At 39.0% G+C, this 20864-nt stretch overlaps 2 protein-coding genes across 2 annotated transcripts; one reads left to right on the top strand and one right to left on the bottom strand.

Moving 5' to 3' along the window:
* Positions 1 to 2715: 2715 nt before the first annotated feature.
* LOC145779017 (uncharacterized protein F54H12.2-like) lies at positions 2716 to 4420 on the top strand. The gene is made up of 2 exons (XM_082590599.1): positions 2716 to 3112; positions 3195 to 4420. The coding sequence occupies exons 1-2, from the start codon at positions 2716 to 2718 to the stop codon at positions 4418 to 4420; spliced, it is 1623 nt and encodes a 540-aa protein (XP_082446725.1).
* A 2522-nt stretch (positions 4421 to 6942) lies between these two features.
* On the bottom strand, positions 6943 to 8686 carry LOC145779016 (uncharacterized protein F54H12.2-like). Its single transcript, XM_082590598.1, has 2 exons — positions 8290 to 8686; positions 6943 to 8207 (listed from the first exon to the last, which is right to left on the bottom strand). The coding sequence occupies exons 1-2, from the start codon at positions 8684 to 8686 to the stop codon at positions 6943 to 6945; spliced, it is 1662 nt and encodes a 553-aa protein (XP_082446724.1).
* Between the last annotated feature and the right edge of the window lie 12178 nt (positions 8687 to 20864).

Raw genomic sequence — 20864 nt, 5'->3', positions numbered from 1 at the left:
CAGATGTATGGTAAACATATTCCATACGAGTGTTCAAGTGTGACAAGAATCACTCATGTGTGACAATGAATTGTTGTTTGTTTTTATGATGACGCTCCAGGGTTGCCAGATGTATGGTAAACATGTTCCACATGAGTGTTCAAGTGTGACAAGAACCACTCATGTGTGACAATGAATTGTTGTTTGCTTCTATGATGACGTCAAGGTGTTCAAGCTCCAGGGTTGCCAGAAGTCCCACTTTTTGTGTAAATTCACGCGTCAAAATTCAAATGTATAAAGAATAAACAAAGAAATTAGATTAGAACACCGGACGATCAGTCTCAACGCACACTATTTGGTGGTGTTTAAAAACCCTAGAGACAACTCTCAGATACTTCATTTGGCAAAGCTAGCTTATCCGAGGCAAACGGGTGTTCTTCAAGAAGCTTTCGCAGACGCAACATCTAAGCCTTTCGGTGATTAACTGTTGGATTTTAAACAAAGCACTCCGGAAAAATTTCGTTTGTGCACTGACATCTTTCCAGGAGAAACCAATTTTGTATACATCCCCATTCCTTGATGATGACTGCCCGTTTACAACGACACATCGACACACTCAAACTTCTTTCCAAAGCGAATCCTAATGTTGCTAAAGGGGTTATAAAGTCAGCAGATAACGAATTGATTAAGTGTGTTTGTGATTGCTGCTACAACGTGTTGAAGGGCAACGTCCCAATCTCTTCAAAGCAAAAGGCAAATCTGCTTCAATACAAGAAACCTTTGCGTGAGCTGGCCAAAAAGAAGACCAGTCTTACTAAAAAACGACAGATTATTCAACACGGAGGCTTTCTGGGAGCTCTCCTATCCGCCGTTGTTCCTGCGATCGCTGGGTTGATCGGCACTTTGGCTTCAAAATAACAAGATGAAGAGTGTCAAAAAGATGAGCCTTGTGGAACCACGCCTTCTAGAATCGATGCGAGAAAAGAACATGCAAAAACCTCCTTTGCTGAACGCGATGAGTGAGTTGGACTCCAAAATGAATGACATTCTTTCTCGTTCTGATCTGACCACGAGTGAAAAAGTGAAACTCTACGATCAAATCTTGCAGCAGTACATTGTTTATCGTGAAAAATCTGTCAACACTCCAACCAAGATTGTTCTTGAAGAGAAAGGACATTTTACTGAGGATGACATATTGGCAGGAGTTGCAAAAACCTACCTCGGAAAAAGTCGTGGTCTTGTGGACGTTATCAAAAACAATTCTTCTCTCGGTTGGAACAAATCAGGCGAACTCACGATTCATGGACAGGCGATTCCTAACTCTAATATAAAACATTTGATTTCGGCTGTCGTTCATAAATCCAAAAACTTTCAACCGACCGGTTTGAAAGAGTTTCAAGAAGAGTTGGGTGAAACTCGCGCTTTTCCTAGTCTCAAAAAGAAGATAACATGGCGCCAGCACGATTAATTTTACTTTGACGCCGGGAATCCTGGAAGCTTCGGTGGAGAGAAAAGGCTACATAGGGTGATCAAGAAACCTGTAAAATCGTGGCTCGGCTCTCAAGATGCTTACACACTCCATAAACCGATTCGCATACGCTTTCCATGTCGTCGTGTGGTGATCGGTGGCATCGCAGAACAATTTCAAACAGATTTGATCACGACATCTACAAGGTAGAAGCGATTCTAGGAAGGAGAAAAAAGAATCGAAAGAAACAGATCCTTGTAAAGTGGCTCGGTTACCCGGACAAGTTCAATTGCTGGATTGACGAAGCGAGTGTTGTACGTTATGGCTGAGTGGAAAATGTGTGGAAAAAACGTTCCCAGAAGTGAAATAGTCTATTTTTTTCAAATGGTTGTCATTTTGATTGTGATATCGTTCAGTCTCTACAATCTGAGTTTAGAAGCGGACCCGCACAAACTTTGGATCGTGTTGCTTTCCAATTGTTTAGGTTTGGTTATGCCCCAACCCAAAATAAAATATTCAAAGAAAAATGTTTTACCTAACCCTGCCGAGTAACAGCTCCATGAAAATTTTCCTTCCAACACCTTGACGGATTATGTGGTCAGACTACCGAATGAGATCAACTTGGAAGGAGATTGGGAGGTTGGTATCGCCGAAATCCAATATCCACACTCCTGGAAGAACATCACCAATTCGGTCAATCATTGGTTGCGCTATGTAGACGGTGTAATTGACACTGTCGTGGCCTTGGATTCTGGTCACTACCCTAATCCTCAAGCCATCCTTCAATACTTGGAAATGAAATTAAAGCGTACAATTGGAACGCAATTGTCATTACACTTGTATTACAATCCTTACACAAGGCTTATCAATATGTTGGTCAAAAGCGGCGCCCACATCACGATGGGTGAAGGATTTGCTGAATTGTTGGGGTTTCATAGAAAGCGTTTTAAAAGCGGTGAATATGAAGCAAGACGTCGCGTAGATATACACCAAGGTTTTTATGCCATGTACTTGTATTGCGATGTGGTAGAACCCAGGGTGGTTGGTGACACCTTAGCTCCTTTGCTGGCTATAGTTCCTGTGGAAGGAAAAGATGGCGATTACATTTACCAAAGAAGTGAGAAAGTGTATTATCACACCGTTCAACTGAAAAACTTCGACACGGTACATATATCGCTGCGAGACGATCAGGGCAAGCCAGTTCGATTTGAGACGGGAAAAGCAGTGGTCACGCTTCACTTTCGGAAAATACGTCTTCATCAACTATAATGCCTCACAAGCCCGCGTTCTGCTGCAACGCAAGAGCCTACGAAAACTACTACGTCTCCCAGGTTGGTCACGGTACACCAGGCTTTTTTTCCGGTGCCCAATATCAAAACGGTTATGGTTTGGGGAGTATATTTTCTAGCCTTGGAAAAGCGATCATGCCTTTGATCAAGTCAGGAGCAAAGACGGTTGGAAAAGAAGTTCTCAGGTCAGGTGCACATTTTGCTTCAGATGTATTATCTGGAAAAAGTGCGAAAGAAGCGGCTTTACAAAGATCGAAGCAGGCTGTTGTCAATTTATTGAAACGTGTCGCGGCTCCGGTCCATCAAATCCCACCACACGAGACCTTTTTCTCATCTCCGCCTGTCAAAAGGCGAAAGAAAATCAACAAATCCAACAGTTTGAAAAAACGTAGACGGAAAGCAGTCGTATCAAAAGACATTTCCGATGGCTAGCTTGATTCATGAAAAGTCTTGTGAAGGGTTGAAAACCGAGCTGGATTTGTTTGCTGTTCCGCCTACCCAAACCAGTTTGGAAAGTGGACATTATGTGGAACATCGCCCGCAATCTACTCTCACCGACAGCGGTCCTGTCGAGTTTTTGATTGTCGAGGAAGGTGACTACTACATCGATTTGGCCAACACCTTACTCTACGTTCGTGCTAAAGTGGTCAAAAACGACGGCACCAATTTAGCAGCAGACGATGCCGTTGCTCCGGTTTGCAATTGGTTGCACAGTCTGTGGTCACAGATCAACTTAAGCCTAAACAACACCCAGATTTCCCAATCGAATCACACGTATCCCTACAGAGCTTACTTGGATACTCTGTTCAGTTTCGGAGGACCTGCAAAATCTTCACAGCTCTCTGCAAACTTATGGTACAAGGACTCCAAGGATAAGTTTGATACGCTCGCTGATGCAAATGTAGGCTTCAATCGACGCAAGGCGTTGACCCGAGAAAGTCGATCGGTGGACATGATCGGGAAATTGCATCTGGATATGACCTTTCAGAATCGATATTTACTCAACGGAGTCGAGATGAAGCTCAAATTGACTAAAGCCTCTGACGCGTTTTGTCTCATGGGGGAAGGAAAGGTCAAACTGCAAGAAGTGGTTTTATTTTGTAGAAAGGTCAAACCCAGTGACCCTGTAAGAATTGCCCACATCAAGGCGCTCCAGTCTGAAACAGCCAAGTATCCAATCCGCCGTGTAGAAACAAAAGCTTTTACCGTGCCAAGAGGCAACCTCACCGTCACCAAAGAAAATCTCTTTCTCGGGCAGTTACCAAGAAAAGTGGTGATCGGCATGGTGGACAATGCTTCTTTCAACGGTCTGTCGGCTAGAAATCCGTTTGATTTCAAACACAACTCTGTCAATTGTTTGGCTTTGTATCGTGATGGAAAGCAGATTCCTTCCAAACCATATCAACCTGACTTTGGAAATGGAAAGTATATACGCACGGACGAAGGCAATGATATCTCCAGAGCAGAATATTCAGGCGGATATACCCTGTTTGCATTTGATTTGACACCGGACCTTGGCTCGGGGGCGAGTCATTTCGAATTAATAAAGCATGGCAACTTGCGATTGGAAATTCACTTTGCGACAGCCTTACAGCAAACTATCAACGTCATCGTCTATGCAGAGCACGACAATCTTCTAGAAATTGATCGCAACAAAAGTGTCATATTCGACTATTCGGCATGAACTCGGACCAGATTTCAAGGATTTTATTCAACGACTCTTGTCTAAAGCGTGTTTTCAAGGGTGTGTACACGAGAGACATGTTGCCCCAAGACGTATCTCCCCATGCTGCCCTTGTATTCAACACTGACAAAAGCGATCAACCGGGTGAACACTAGGTTGGTGTTTATTTGAATGGTCACGAGCAAGGCGAATATTTCGATTCTTTTGGTATCCGACCCTACCAGCGTGAATTTATCGATTTCATGCATCTCCACTCGATCGATTGGATTTGGAACCACACCACAATTCAAGGACCTTAGTCGCTTGTCTGTGGTCACTATTGCATGTATTTTCTATTAAAACGCTGTTGCGGTGTATCCATGAAGGCGATTGTCTCAAATTTTCATTCTGATCTCAATACAAACGATCGTGCTATTGAAGACTTTGTACGCCAGCGTTATAAAATAAACATTTAATTTGCACATTTGTTTAGTTTTTGTTTTTTATTATGTATTTGTGTCTATTACACAGTTGTTGCATTTTTACCTCAATTTCATGTTGTTTTTTGTTTTGTTTTTTTCGACATAAAATTAGAAGAAAAAAATCCTTCTTGCTTCACCTTTCAATGCACTTTTTTTTTTAATTCTACCTTTGCACTTAAAATTATATTGCTGTTTGCACATTTGTTTAGTTTTTGTTTTTTATTATGTATTTGTGTCTATTACACAGTTGTTGCATTTTTACCTCAATTTCATGTTGTTTTTTGTTTTGTTTTTTTCGACATAAAATTAGAAGAAAAAAATCCTTCTTGCTTCACCTTACAATGCACTTTTTTTTTAATTCTACCTTTGCACTTAAAATTATATTGCTGTTGTTGCCCAATAAAAAAAAATACAAGTTGTCAATTTTATTTTATTGCAAAGCGCAAAAAGCTAAAATGATGCAGGTGAAAAGGGAAATTTGTTCTATAAAAAAAAAAAAAAAATACAAGTTAGCAATTTTATTGCAAAGCGCAAAATGCTAAAATGAAGCAGGTGAAAAGAAACAAGTTTCTTTTCGAAATTTGTTCAATAAAAAAGGAAAAAAAAATACAAGTTAGTAATTTTATTTTATCGCAAAGCACAAAAAGCTAAAATGATGCAGGTGAAAAGAAACAAGCTTCTTTTCGAAATTTCATTTCGAAGAAATGAAATTTAAAAAAAAAAAAAAAGAAACATCTCAATGTTGTGGCGACATTGTTACACAAACTCATCTTCATCAATTTCTGTCCGTACCAAGTTGACACGTTGCTGATGACAGCAGTCATGGTCAATTTCTGCTATGTCCAGTATACGACAGTCAAGTAAGGGTGACTCTACAACCTTGACGATGGTGAACAATTTGCGGCACTCTTCGCACTGCTCAAGCGGTCTCAGGTCAACCAGTGTAACACTTCTGATGAGCCCCCCAAGCAAACGTCGCCACAACATTGAGATGTTTCTTTTTTTTTTTTATTGAACAAATTTCGAAAAGAAACTTGTTTCTTTTCACCTGCTTTATTTTAGCATTTTGCGCTTTGCAATAAAATTGCTAACTTGTATTTTTTTTTTTTTTTTATAGAACAAATTTCCCTTTTCACCTGCATCATTTTAGCTTTTTGCGCTTTGCAATAAAATAAAATTGACAACTTGTATTTTTTTTTATTGGGCAACAACAGCAATATAATTTTAAGTGCAAAGGTAGAATTAAAAAAAAAGTGCATTGTAAGGTGAAGCAAGAAGGATTTTTTTCTTCTAATTTTATGTCGAAAAAAACAAAACAAAAAACAACATGAAATTGAGGTAAAAATGCAACAACTGTGTAATAGACACAAATACATAATAAAAAACAAAAACTAAACAAATGTGCAAACAGCAATATAATTTTAAGTGCAAAGGTAGAATTAAAAAAAAAAGTGCATTGAAAGGTGAAGCAAGAAGGATTTTTTTCTTCTAATTTTATGTCGAAAAAAACAAAACAAAAAACAACATGAAATTGAGGTAAAAATGCAACAACTGTGTAATAGACACAAATACATAATAAAAAACAAAAACTAAACAAATGTGCAAATTAAATGTTTATTTTATAACGCTGGCGTACAAAGTCTTCAATAGCACGATCGTTTGTATTGAGATCAGAATGAAAATTTGAGACAATCGCCTTCATGGATACACCGCAACAGCGTTTTAATAGAAAATACATGCAATAGTGACCACAGACAAGCGACTAAGGTCCTTGAATTGTGGTGTGGTTCCAAATCCAATCGATCGAGTGGAGATGCATGAAATCGATAAATTCATGCTGGTAGGGTCGGATACCAAAAGAATCGAAAAATTCGCCTTGCTCGTGACCATTCAAATAAACAGCAACCCAGTGTTCACCCGGTTGATCGCTTTCGTCAGTGTTGAATACAAGGGCAGCATGGGGAGATACGTCTTTGGGCAACATGTCTCTCGCGTACACACCCTTGAAAACACGCTTTAGACAAGAGTCGTTGAATAAAATTCTTGAAATCTGGTCCGAGTTCATGCCGAATAGTCGAATATGACACTTTTGTTGCGATCAATTTCTAGAAGATTGTCGTGCTCTGCATAGACAATGACGTTGATAGTTTGCTGTAAGGCTGTCGCAAAGTGAATTTCCAATCGCAAGTTGCCATGCTTTATTAATTCGAAATGACTCGCCCCCGAGCCAAGGTCCGGTGTCAAATCAAATGCAAACAGGGTATATCCGCCTGGATATTCTGCTCTGGAGATATCATTGCCTTCGTCCGCGTAATATTGATTTGTTCCTGTAAATAGGGAGAGGTAGCTGCGTATATACTTTCCATTTCCAAAGTCAGGTTGATATGGTTTGGAAGGAATCTGCTTTCCATCACAATACAAAGCCAAAAAATTGACAGAGTTGTGTTTGAAATCAAACGGATTTCTAGCCGACAGACCGTTGAAAGAAGCATTGTCCACCATGCCGATCACCACTTTTCTTGGTAACTGCCCGAGAAAGAGATTTTCTTTGGTGACGGTGAGATTGCCTCTTGGCACGGTAAAAGCTTTTGTTTCTACACGGCGGATTGGATACTTGGCTGTTCCAGACTGGAGCGCCTTGATGTGGGCAATTCTTACAGGGTCACTGGGTTTGACCTTTCTACAAAATAAAACCACTTCTTGCAGTTTGACCTTTCCTTCCCCCATGAGACAAAACGCGTCAGAGGCTTTAGTCAATTTGAGCTTCATCTCGACTCCGTTGAGTAAATATCGATTCTGAAAGGTCATATCCAGATGCAATTTCCCGATCATGTCCACCGATCGACTTTCTCGGGTCAACGCCTTGCGTCGATTGAAGCCTACATTTGCATCAGCGAGCGTATCAAACTTATCCTTGGAGTCCTTGTACCATAAGTTTGCAGAGAGCTGTGAAGATTTTGCAGGTCCTCCGAAACTGAGCAGAGTCTCCAAGTAAGCTCTGTAGGGATACGTGTGATTCGATTGGGAAATCTGGGTGTTGTTTAGGCTTAAGTTGATCTGTGACCACAGACTGTGCAACCAATTGCAAACCGGAGCAATGGCATCGTCTGCTGCTAAATTTGTGCCGTCGTTTTTGACCACTTTAGCACGAACGTAGAGTAAGGTGTTGGCCAAATCGATGTAGTAGTCACCTTCCTCGACAATCAAAAACTCGACAGGACCGCTGTCGGTGAGAGTAGATTGCGGGCGATGTTCCACATAATGTCCACTTTCCAAACTGGTTTGGGTAGGCGGAACAGCAAACAAATCCAGCTCGGTTTTCAACCCTTCACAAGACTTTTCATGAATCAAGCTAGCCATCGGAAATGTCTTTTGATACGACTGCTTTCCGTCTACGTTTTTTCAAACTGTTGGATTTGTTGATTTTCTTTCGCCTTTTGACAGGCCGAGATGAGAAAAAGGTCTCGTGTGGTGGGATTTGATGGACCGGAGCCGCGACACGTTTCAATAAATTGACACCAGCCTGCTTCGATCTTTGTAAAGCCGCTTCTTTCGCACTTTTTCCAGATAATACATCTGAAGCAAAATGTGCACCTGACCTGAGAACTTCTTTTCCAACCGTCTTTGCTCCTGACTTGATCAAAGGCATGATCGCTTTTCCAAGGCTAGAAAATATACTCCCCAAACCATAACCGTTTTGATATTGGGCACCGGAAAAAAAGCCTGGTGTACCGTGACCAACCTGGGAGACGTAGTAGTTTTCGTAGGCTCTTGCGTTGCAGCAGAACGCGGGCTTGTGAGGCATTATAGTTGATGAAGACGTATTTTCCGAAAGTGAAGCGTGACCACTGCTTTTCCCATCTCAAATCGAACTGGCTTGCCCTGATCGTCTCGCAGCGATATATGTACCGTGTCGAAGTTTTTTCAGTTGAACGGTGTGATAATACACTTTCTCACTTCTTTGGTAAATGTAATCGCCATCTTTTCCTTCCACAGGAACTATAGCCAGCAAAGGAGCTAAGGTGTCACCAACCACCCTGGGTTCTACCACATCGCAATACAAGTACATGGCATAAAAACCTTGGTGTGTATCTACGCGACGTCTTGCTTCATATTCACCGCTTTTAAAACGCTTTCTATGAAACCCCAACAATTCAGCAAATCCTTCACCCATCGTGATGTGGGCGCCGCTTTTGACCAACATATTGATAAGCCTTGTGTAAGGATTGTAATACAAGTGTAATGACAATTGCGTTCCAATTGTACGCTTTAATTTCATTTCCAAGTATTGAAGGATGGCTTGAGGATTAGGGTAGTGACCAGAATCCAAGGCCACGACAGTGTCAATTACACCGTCTACATAGCGCAACCAATGATTGATCGAATTGGTGATGTTCTTCCAGGAGTGTGGATATTGGATTTCGGCGATACCAACCTCCCAATCTTCTTCCAAGTTGATCTCATTCGGTAGTCTGACCACATAATCCGTCAAGGTGTTGGAAGGAAAATTTTCATGGAGCTGTTACTCGGCAGGGTTAGGTAAAACATTTTTCTTTGAATATTTTATTTTGGGTTGGGGCATAACCAAACCTAAACAATTGGAAAGCAACACGATCCAAAGTTTGTGCGGGTCCGCTTCTAAACTCAGATTGTAGAGACTAAACGATATCACAATCAAAATGACAACCATTTGAAAAAAATAGACTATTTCACTTCTGGGAACGTTTTTTCCACACATTTTCCACTCAGCCATAACGTACAACACTCGCTTCGTCAATCCAGCAATTGAACTTGTCCGGGTAACCGAGCCACTTTACAAGGATCTGTTTCTTTCGATTCTTTTTTCTCCTCCCTAGAATCGCTTCTACCTTGTAGATGTCGTGATCAAATTTGTTTGAAACTGTTCTGCGATGCCACCGATCACCACACGACGACATGGAAAGCGTATGCGAATCGGTTTATGGAGTGTGTAAGCATCTTGAGAGCCGAGCCACGATTTTACAGGTTACTTGATCACCCTATGTAGCCTTTCCTCTCCACCGAAGCTTCCAGGATTCCCGGCGTCAAAGTAAAATTAATCGTGCTGGCGCCATGTTATCTTCTTTTTGAGACTAGGAAAAGCGCGAGTTTCACCCAACTCTTCTTGAAACTCTTTCAAACCGGTCGGTTGAAAGTTTTTGGATTTATGAACGACAGCCGAAATCAAATGTTTTATATTAGAGTTAGGAATCGCCTGTCCATGAATCGTGAGTTCGCCTGATTTGTTCCAACCGAGAGAAGAATTGTTTTTGATAACGTCCACAAGACCACGACTTTTTCCGAGGTAGGTTTTTGCAACTCCTGCCAATATGTCATCCTCAGTAAAATGTCCTTTCTCTTCAAGAACAATCTTGGTTGGAGTGTTGACAGATTTTTCACGATAAACAATGTACTGCTGCAAGATTTGATCGTAGAGTTTCACTTTTTCACTCGTGGTCTGATCAGAACGAGAAAGAATGTCATTCATTTTGGAGTCCAACTCACTCATCGCGTTCAGCAAAGGAGGTTTTTGCATGTTCTTTTCTCGCATCGATTCTAGAAGGCGTGGTTCCACAAGGCTCATCTTTTTGACACTCTTCATCTTGTTATTTTGAAGCCAAAGTGCCGATCAACCCAGCGATCGCAGGAACAACGGCGAATAGGAGAGCTCCTAGAAAGCCTCCGTGTTGAATAATCTGTCGTTTTTTAGTAAGACTGGTCTTCTTTTTGGCCAGCTCACACAAAGGTTTCTTGTATTTAAGCAGATTTGCCTTTTGCTTTGAAGAGATTGGGACGTTGCCCTTCAACACGTTGTAGCAGCAATCACAAACACACTTAATCAATTTGTTATCTGCTGACTTTATAACCCCTTTAGCAACATTAGGATTCGCTTTGGAAAGAAGTTTGAGTGTGTCGATGTGTCGTTGTAAACGGGCAGTCATCATCAAGGAATGGGGATGTATACAAAATTGGTTTCTCCTGGAAAGATGTCAGTGCACAAACGAAATTTTTCCGGAGTGCTTTGTTTAAAATCCAACAGTTAATCACCGAAAGGCTTAGATGTTGCGTCTGCGAAAGCTTCTTGAAGAACACCCGTTTGCCTCGGATAAGCTAGCTTTGCCAAATGAAGTATCTGAGAGTTGTCTCTAGGGTTTTTAAACACCACCAAATAGTGTGCGTTGAGACTGATCGTCCGGTGTTCTAATCTAATTTCTTTGTTTATTCTTTATACATTTGAATTTTAATTTCTTTGTTTATTCTTTATACATTTGAATTTTGACGCGTGAATTTACACAAAAAGTGGGACTTCTGGCAACCCTGGAGCTTGAACACCTTGACGTCATTATAGAAGCAAACAACAATTCATTGTCACACATGAGTGGTTCTTGTCACACTTGAACACTCATGTGGAACATGTTTACCATACATCTGGCAACCCTGGAGCGTCATCATAAAAACAAACAACAATTCATTGTCACACATGAGTGATTCTTGTCACACTTGAACACTCGTATGGAATATGTTTACCATACATCTGGCAACCCTGGAGATTTATTTACTATACATCTGGCAACCCTGCAGAATTCACATTTCTTTGTTTATGTTTTATACATTTGAATTTTAGTTTTGGCGGGTAAATTTATACAAAAAGTGATCTGGCAACCCTGGAGATTTATTTATCATACATCTGGCAACCCTGCAGGAAACAAACAACAATTCATTGTCACACATGAGTGGTTCTTGTCACACTTGAACACTCATGTGGAACATGTTTACCATACATCTGGCAACCCTGGAGATTTATTTACTATACATCTGGCAACCCTGCAGAACTCACATTTCTTTGTTTATTCTTTATACATTTGAATTTTTTTTGGCGGGTAAATATACACAAAAAGTTATCTGGCAACCCTGGAGATTTATTTACCATACATATGGCAACCCTGGAGCTTGAATCATACTCACATTTCTTTGTTTATTTTTTATACATTTGAATTTTAATTTCTTTGTTTATTCTTTATACATTTGAATTTTGGCGGGTAAATTTACACAAAAAGTGGGACTGTTCCGCTTCAACACCTTTTGTGACGTCAACACCTTAGCATCATCATAGAAACAAACAACAATTCATTGTCATGCATGAGTGGTTGTGACGTCAACATTTTAGCATCATCATAGAAACAAACAACAATTCATTGTCATGCATGAGTGGTTTTTGGTTTGTTTCTTTTGTGACGTCACGGCATGGTGTATGGGGTCCGAGATGGGGTACTACTTACTACTAGTACCTTTAGACTAAGTTTTGTGATGAACTAAGTGACTGATCGATATTGACCTTTTCTTGCTCAAGCTATACGCTTTTCGTCATAAACAAGTAGCCTATCTACATTTTATTAGCTACACATCCGTCAACCGAGCTGCAACCAGCTTAGCAGACAGGAAGGGCTTTGTCGACAGGCTTCACGAGATAAATTGTCACCCTATGTTATTTATCGTGATCATAACTTATCAACTCTATCACACGTCTGGGCCGTTTATTTTACTTTATAATTTCGCTTTTAATGACGTACAGTACTACCAATGCGGCTGTTCATCTGTTTTTCTTTCCTTCCATTAAAAGAATTGCTTTACTATTCTTCCATCTCAAAACACGCTACCATGTAAAACGTAACGTAGACAAAACAAAAACCATCGTTGAAAATTGCGACTTGTCATCATACCAACACTTAAATCAATAGAACCCTGCAAGTCACTAGTGATCGAAACGATAGCATGTTTAATCCTAGATACCAACTATGAAATTTATGTTTTAACCATGTTGAGATTTTCGCAGTCAAAACTTAAATGAGAATGTTGTTAACTAAATCAGAATTAAGTGCTTCAGCACAATTAGAGTATAGCCACCTCTCAACTTTAGCTGAGCTTTAGTGAAATTATCTAAAATTTACTAGTGCTTTTTCTTTGAGCTAGGTACAGCAATAAAGTAGGTTTAAAACAAAAACGCTGACTTTATACATCAAAATCAACTCTGATGATAAATAATTATTAACCATTTCTACAACATTCTTCTACCAAATACATCGAAAAAGTATTTTAACTATAAAAATAAAATAAATTGCTGTTAATTGTATTATCAAATGAATGTTCCATTATTCTCCTCACTAAATAAGATAAAGAAGCGCTTTACGGTTCAACAAACCCACTCTCCTCAAATCTTTCAACAAAACCCAAGTTATTCAACTTCTGCTATCTTAACTTCTCAGTCTCACACTATGTCGAGCCATGAAAACTTTATCCATGAAGAGTAGAAGACGACACTCAAGACAACCCAGTATCATCTTCCGGGAACATAACCAGCAATGATCATGATCAGCAGCCAGGACCAAGCTCGACATCACTTAGTGTGACAACACCCGAAACTAATCTGTTCAGTACAGATTCAAATTTTCTTGCAGAATCTATAACTTACTATAGGCTATAACAGCGGTAGGCCCATATTAACTCTTTCAGTCAGGTTCCAAACTACAGAGTTAGGCTTATCTGACCAGTCAAACCTCCAACCGCTTTCTTTTCTTGGATATCCTCAACCACTAGCACGTCACATGCAGGGCCGGATTTAGCTGATGGGGGGCCCGGGGCACTTTTAGATCGGGGGGCCCCCTTGCAAAAAAATTTTTCGCGCCTACGGCGCGAAAAACCATCTCTACGTTTACAGTAGCATCAGTCCAGTACTGCACAGCATTTTGCAGAAACTTTAAAGGCCAAAAGGAAAAACATAACACAAAATCACATTTTTTCCACATAGGGGGGCCCTTCAAAAGTCGGGGGGCCCGGGGCAACTGCCCCCTCTGCCCCCCCCCTAAATCCGGGCCTGGTCACATGGACTCCACTTTAACCCAGGGAGAATCATATCGTACACCCCATAACAGTCCGAAGCCAACGACTAGTCTTCCATCCTTTTGGGATCAGGATGTCCTTCTATGGCTTCAAGTCGTAGAAGCCATCTTCCATCAATATGGAATTTCAGAAGAACAAGAAAGGTACGATTGTATGATTTCCAGTATAGATGCTCAACATCTACGTAGGATTAGTCAGACAATTTTTATCCCGACCCAGTCACTCCATACAAGACTCTTAAGGAAGCTCTAATTAACGAATTTAGGCCTCACAATCAAACAGATTGGACAAGCTCTTCAGTTTTGGTTCGTTAGGGGACATGGAGCCCAGTCTTTTGCTACGTCAAATGCGTGAGTGTTTGGAGCCAGAAGAGAGAGGGCCTACAAATAAAACCACAAAGGACATTATGAAAAAGTTATGGATGGAAAAGATGCCGGTAGAAGTAAGAAGGATCTTAGCCAGCAACTTATCTGATAGCTTAGATACGTTAGCGAAAAAAGCTGACGCTGTACTACTCACAACTGGATCTACAAGTTCCAGCAGTTCTAGCAGCAACTCAAATCAGCAAGCAATAATCAACAAACTATTAGAACAACGAATACAGCAATTGTCAAACAGCGTAAATCGTGTGGTGTCTTCACTTGGACGTGATAAGGAACATCACAATCAGAATAGGACTACACACAACAGAGTCTCCTTCGGAAGTAGAGACTTCAACGAAAGACGTCCACAAACGAATTGGCAAACGGGAAGGAGACCCATTCACTTTCACCAAGAAGCACATTCCACTCCAGCAAACCTATATGCACGCCAAGGCAGGATACAGAACGACCGGTTCTGTTACTATCACAACACTTTTGGGTCAAACGCAAGGAATTGCACGCAGCCATGTCAATGGCGAAACAACCCTCGACCAAAAAAATAGATAACCTAGTTAGAACGATGGCACTAACTGGGGATTTGAATGATGACCATCTATTTACTATTTGTGACAAACTAAATAATATTACCTTTCTCATCGACACAGGTTTAACGTCTTCCTTTCTTACTGCTGATAAGCACGCACTAGCCTACCACTTATAACTTGACTAATAAAACTTTTCTGTTTGTAGTGAACCACCCAGCAAACTGTCCACTTGAAGCGGTTGACTGTCTCTTATCATTAGTCTCGTCCTGTTGCTCAACACAACAAACAGTGTATACCAGCCTCATTTTTGTAATCAAATATCGATTTCGCTTTTAAAGCATCTTCAGTTTGATATTGTCAAGAGCAAAATACTAATAAAAAATTCTTCAAAGGTTAAAAGTTTAGATATTATGACGTAACAATGCATGTTGCTCCACCATGGAAACAATGAAACAAATTATATGATCTATTACTCAATCAATCAATCAATCAATGTTTTATTTGTCAGTAACAGGAACATAGGTACATGTTTGAAATATGCAATTTACACAATACAAAAGTTACACAAGTTCCCATACCGACAGGGAGACAACGAGACGACCATAGGTCTACTTGTCAATTGCCACCCTACGGAAATTACGATTTTGCCATTTAAAGTAAGCTTACAAGAGAAAAAATAAAACGTTGAAACGTTCCCGCGCTTCAACAACAACATACGCAGAAAAAAAACAAAACATATTGATGATAACGTAGGCCTAAACACAAAATTCCATGAAGCAAGCAGAGAATAATCAAGTTTCCGAAGAAACTGACAAGTTGGTTTCCATAACATATCACTTACGATGCACTGTAGCTTTGTAAAATTAACGTTTTGATCTCTTTTTTGAAACAATGAAATGATAAGTTTTTTAGCCTACTTGGAACCTCTGACCAGAGCATTGGTCCCAATACCTGCATGGACTTTTTGCCATATTCTGTGTTAGATCTATTTATAAAATAGTTGTTGCTTGTTTGATATCTTGTGTTATGCTGATGAATAGATGAAGCATTTGTAAATAAATCACAATACGTAGACGGATACTACAATACGTAGACGGATACTGGATATTACTACGCAATCACTAATGAAGAAACGTAACATGTAAAATTAAATAGCATGAAAACCAAAAGAGTCTACAACTTTTATGAAATGAAGTAAAAGATAACTAATAAGTTTCTACACTGTACATTCAATATTCAAGAAATTGACAAAATTAATGGATGCTCTAAAACAATTACGCAGGCAAATAACAATAAAACAATGCAAAAAAATTTATTATTTCAACCATGAACCACCTGCATACTATCAACCAATTAATTGAAAAAACAAACGAATATAACATCCCACTCTGCCTTGGACTAACAGATTATAAAAAAGCGTTTGACTCTGTTGAAACATAAAGCTGTCATTTCAGAAAAAAATAGGTAAAATACCTTAACATATTAACGTCCACTTTGTAGAGTACAAGTCAATTTAAAGAAAAACAAGAATTTATTTGTTAAACTTCCATGTTAGATCAACTACAGCATAAATAGTTTTCAAAGTTTTTTCTGGTCCAGCTTGAAATTATCTTGTTGCAGATCGCGATTTCGGGTAGTAAACCCTCTTCAGTACAACTTCATAAACAGCATAGTACGGTACAGTAAAATTTGCAGCAGTTCACTTTAGAAAGTAACAAAATTGTTATATGGTTGCCAAGAAACGAATTAGTCTGCGAAATTAGTCTACGAGCAGTAATAATGACAAATTTTATGTAAATTATGAAGGTAATTGGATCATACAATGTTCAAAGAAAATACATTAAAAGCATTCCGGGAAGTATTTAAATTCTAACAATAAAAATGGGGGTCAGTCAAGCTGACATACACCCAAATCTGGGACCAGTCAAGCCGGCCTCCTGTCATTTCAGCACTGGAAAAACAGGGAATTGACCAATCATACACTCAACTTCTCAAAAACATTTACGCGGAAAATACATCTATAATTCGGCTGCACAAAGACTCTGAACCATTTCAGATTCAAAAAGGGGTACGTCATGGCCACCTGAAGATACGGCCTGATTTGTCACATTTTGCAAAAATTTCCAGGTTTTTCTAACTTTGGGCAAACGTTTAAACAAATTTTTCCAAAAAATTAGATTTTTACGCTTTCTTTATTCTTTTCCCCAGATGACACAATAGGTTTTAACATCCTCACATGTTGAAAAACAAAGAAAATTTGATTTTGTAGATTTTAGTCAGACTGTTAATTTTCAATAACAGTCTGATTTTGCGTTTTTCAACTTACTTTTTCTCATTTGCTACTGCTTCCCCAAGGCAACAAAAAAGTTTTTTGTCATTAGGAAACCGCAAAAAGTAAAAACATCTCAAAAAATGTCAGTCAAGCACTAGCAGTAGCTGTAATCAAAATCTGCAAAATGTGACAAATCAGGCCGCATCTCCAGGTGGCCATGGGTACGTCAAGGTGACACAATATCTCCAAAACTTTTTACAGCAACCTTAGAAGAAATTTTTAAGCAACTTAACTGGGAAGAAAAAGGAATCAAAATTGATGGTGAATACATAAACCATTTACGTTTTGCTGATGACATCATCCTTATATCTGAGCAACCTAAACAACTACAAACAATGCTAAGTGAACTCAATACAGAAAGCAAAAAGATTGGCCTTCATATGAACTTTAACAAAACGAAAGTTATGTTTAACAAACTGGCAGACATCGACAGCAATATTCTTTTGGACGGAGCGACTATCGAAAAAGTTGATCACTATATATATATCTTGGCCAAAAAATTACAACCAACTCCAATAAAAAAGATGAAATCAAAAGAAGAATATCACTTGGATGGCAAGCCTTCGGAAGAGCAAGTTTGATATTTAAGTCAAAACTGCCTCTTTCTCTCAAGAAACAAGTCTACGATCAATGCATCCTTCCAACCGCTACATATGGTGCAGAAACTTGGAACCTTACAAAGAAATTAACACTTAAACTAAGAACTATGCAGAGAGCACATGAACGAATCATGATGGTTTTAACATGGCGAGATAAAAAGACTGCCGAATGGATCAGAAATCAAACGAAATTACGAGATATATTAAGCACAATCAAGAAACTAAAATGGTCCTGGGCAGGTCATATAGCAAGATATCAGGACAATAAATGGACTAAAAAATTAACAACATGGACACCACGAGAAACCAAAAGAAAGAAAGGAAAACCAAAAGTAAGATGGAGGGACGACATTGACAAACAATGCAATACGCCATGTGCAATACAACCAATTGGTACCAACTAGCGCATAATCATGTAAATTGGCATGAAAAGGGGAAGGCTTACGCTCTGCAGTGGGCTCTCACAGGCTGAGAATGATGATGATGATGCATAGTGATATTATTGAGATTTACCTAAAAAATTAACCAGAGCAATTTCATGACGTGCACAGCAAACAAATGTGCTATAGTAGGCCTACAAGTGTTTTTCATTTAAATTTAGGCAAAAACATTTTTTTAATATTTATTTTGGCATCTAACAATTGATACCAGAATTCTTCTTTTTGGTCAAGTTTGGTTGGGTTTGGTTCTTCCACAAACGTGACTTCAAAACAGTCTGATAATTGAAGATTAGTGAAGTATAAGTATGTATTTTTTGGTAATGTTACAATAGGGCCGTTTTGTCGGTTTTGTCTGATGAGTTGCCGCAGTTAGGCTACCTGAATTCCAAATGGAGCGATGTTTGTTCCAACGTGCAGAAAATGAATTTTTTGTTTGTCCAACATACTGCTACAATTTTGGTAAAGAGGTCACTTTCTTCAACCACAGACATATACAACCAAGCAACCACACGGCATTTAACATAATCCATTAAAATTAAACATAAACTATAAGCTACAAACGTTTGCGGCCATAACTGCTTATCATATCTACAATGAAAATGAATACGGTAACTGATCTAAACACCGAATGGAAAACGAAATGCAACATACTGCTTTTTGCAAATTTTGCAAGTAGCTACGTAAATTCCAAAGTTCTTACATGTCAAATTCTGTTTAAGACGAAAAAGTTTTCCTGATTGCGATGTAAGACTGTGTGTGTCACTGACCATACAAGAAAAGTTTTTTCTACCGCCACACAATGCACAATTTCCACACCTTTTTGAAGATCCAATGTTTTTAATTTTCTTATTTGAAAAAGCCAATTCCTTGTAAGTCGTGACACTGACATAAGATGCAATAGTTGGTGGTTTTTTTAAGACAATACTGGCCGAAGATTTTAATTTCTTTTCTTTGTCTGTAAGCGTCAAAATGTTTGTAAAAGAGGAAGCCCAAATGATTCTTTTTTTGTCTGCGTTGGTTTTCTTCTCCGGTGCAAGTCTAGATTTCCAAGTTTTTGCCAAGTCAATAATGCTTTTGGTCATTTTTTTATTAAAGCCAGAGGCTATACGTTTATTGTACAAGCGAGTTAAACTCTTCAAGTAATATGGTTCAGTTTCATTTAATCGACGCATTCGAATGCATTCTCCATACACAATTGATTTGAACACACTCTGTGGATGATGTGAATTTCCATGAAGAAATTTTGCGTCCACAGCTGTTGGTTTCACAAAATCAGAAGTGAAAAATCCCATATTATTTTGGCTTGAAATAATGTGAAACACGTTAAGAAACTCAACTCCTTTTCCTTCATCTTCGGTGGAAATATTTCTAAATTAATTTTAGTTTTAGATCCCAAGATGCAAATGCTTCGATCAAGTGCAATTGTATGTTTTCTGTGTTTTGGGACCCAAATGATAGCCACATGACGTCATCGATGAATCTTTTGAATAGTTCCGTTTTCTGTAATACATGCGATATGCTTCGAACAACATAATGCATGGAAATGTTGGCAATCGATACGGAGTTGTTTTCACCGGTTACCAAATCTTGCTTTTGTTTATAAAATTTGTCCTGGTATTAAATAATTACATTGTCCAAGCAAAGCATGACTAAATTAATAAACAAAGATTGTGTTGTTTTGCTCCATGTTGTTTGTTGATTCAAAGCAAATGCCATTGCTGTTTGTACTAGTAGACGGTTCAGGTTAGGATAGAGTCCTTCTACATTAGGGTGGAGTGAATTTCACTTAATGTTTTGGATTTTGATTTAAGGTGTTGTAATGTTGTCTTCGGGCCTAAAAAATAATCCCGAACATAATTTTGGTTCTCCTACCCCTAAATTGACCCTCCTACCTGAGGTCAAAGGTCACGCGAGGTCAAAATTGCTCTATCTCCACTTCTACTGGTGCTAGAAATCTGTTTAATGGCTTAAAAGATTCAGAAGACCCATATTTCTATCTGTTCTAAGAGAACTTTTTCTTCTATTGCTAGTAGAATTTGACTAAACAGCAAAAATATAGTTTTGTGGTATTTTTGCTTATACAACATTACAGTTAACGAACTTCAACAGCCAAAATAGTAAATTTCAGCAATTGGTTGGATTGTTATTTGAGAATCACAAAGCTATCCACAAATCACTGGAAAATACCGACCTGCAGAACAATTTGCCAATTATAGGCTCAGATGGAACCGCAATTATGACACTATGACAGGTAAACACCATTGCAGCATTGCCACATTAGAAGAGTTGCTGCAAAGATCTTCGCAATAGGTCATCTATCTCCTGCATACCAACGAACTACCTCTCAGGCATGTCTTTGAGCACTTGGATGGAGTCTCTTTATACTACGGCTCGTTTTCAGGCCCAATTGGCAAAGAGCTAAATGGTTTAGTGTCTGATTGGCATGTGGTTAAGTTTAAGCCATTATCTTCTATTGAATTTCCTCAATTGCTAAAAGAAGTTATGAAAAGTTTGAGTTTCGATCAATTTTATGCATACCAAATTTGTTTGGCTGTCATTTCTGGAAAACTTGAGAATGACTTAGCACAGTTTGAAGTAGGTGGCTTGTCACATGGATGTCGCATTTTGAGATAGCCTACTACACTTCCCAAACAAATCCGAGCAAAAATTTGAGAATTCTGGTAGAATTTTGTTTAAAAGTCTACTTCCTAAGTTGGTTTGATATCAAGCTTAACTCTAAAATAAATAAAGTAGCTGTCAACTATTTTCGCATGCACAAACGAATCAAC

This window comes from Aplidium turbinatum, chromosome 10 (genome assembly GCF_918807975.1).
Source record: "Aplidium turbinatum chromosome 10, kaAplTurb1.1, whole genome shotgun sequence".
Classification (NCBI taxonomy): Eukaryota; Metazoa; Chordata; class Ascidiacea; order Aplousobranchia; family Polyclinidae; genus Aplidium; species Aplidium turbinatum.
Note: the sequence above shows the minus strand (reverse complement) of the source record. Positions and strands in the feature narration are given on the sequence as shown.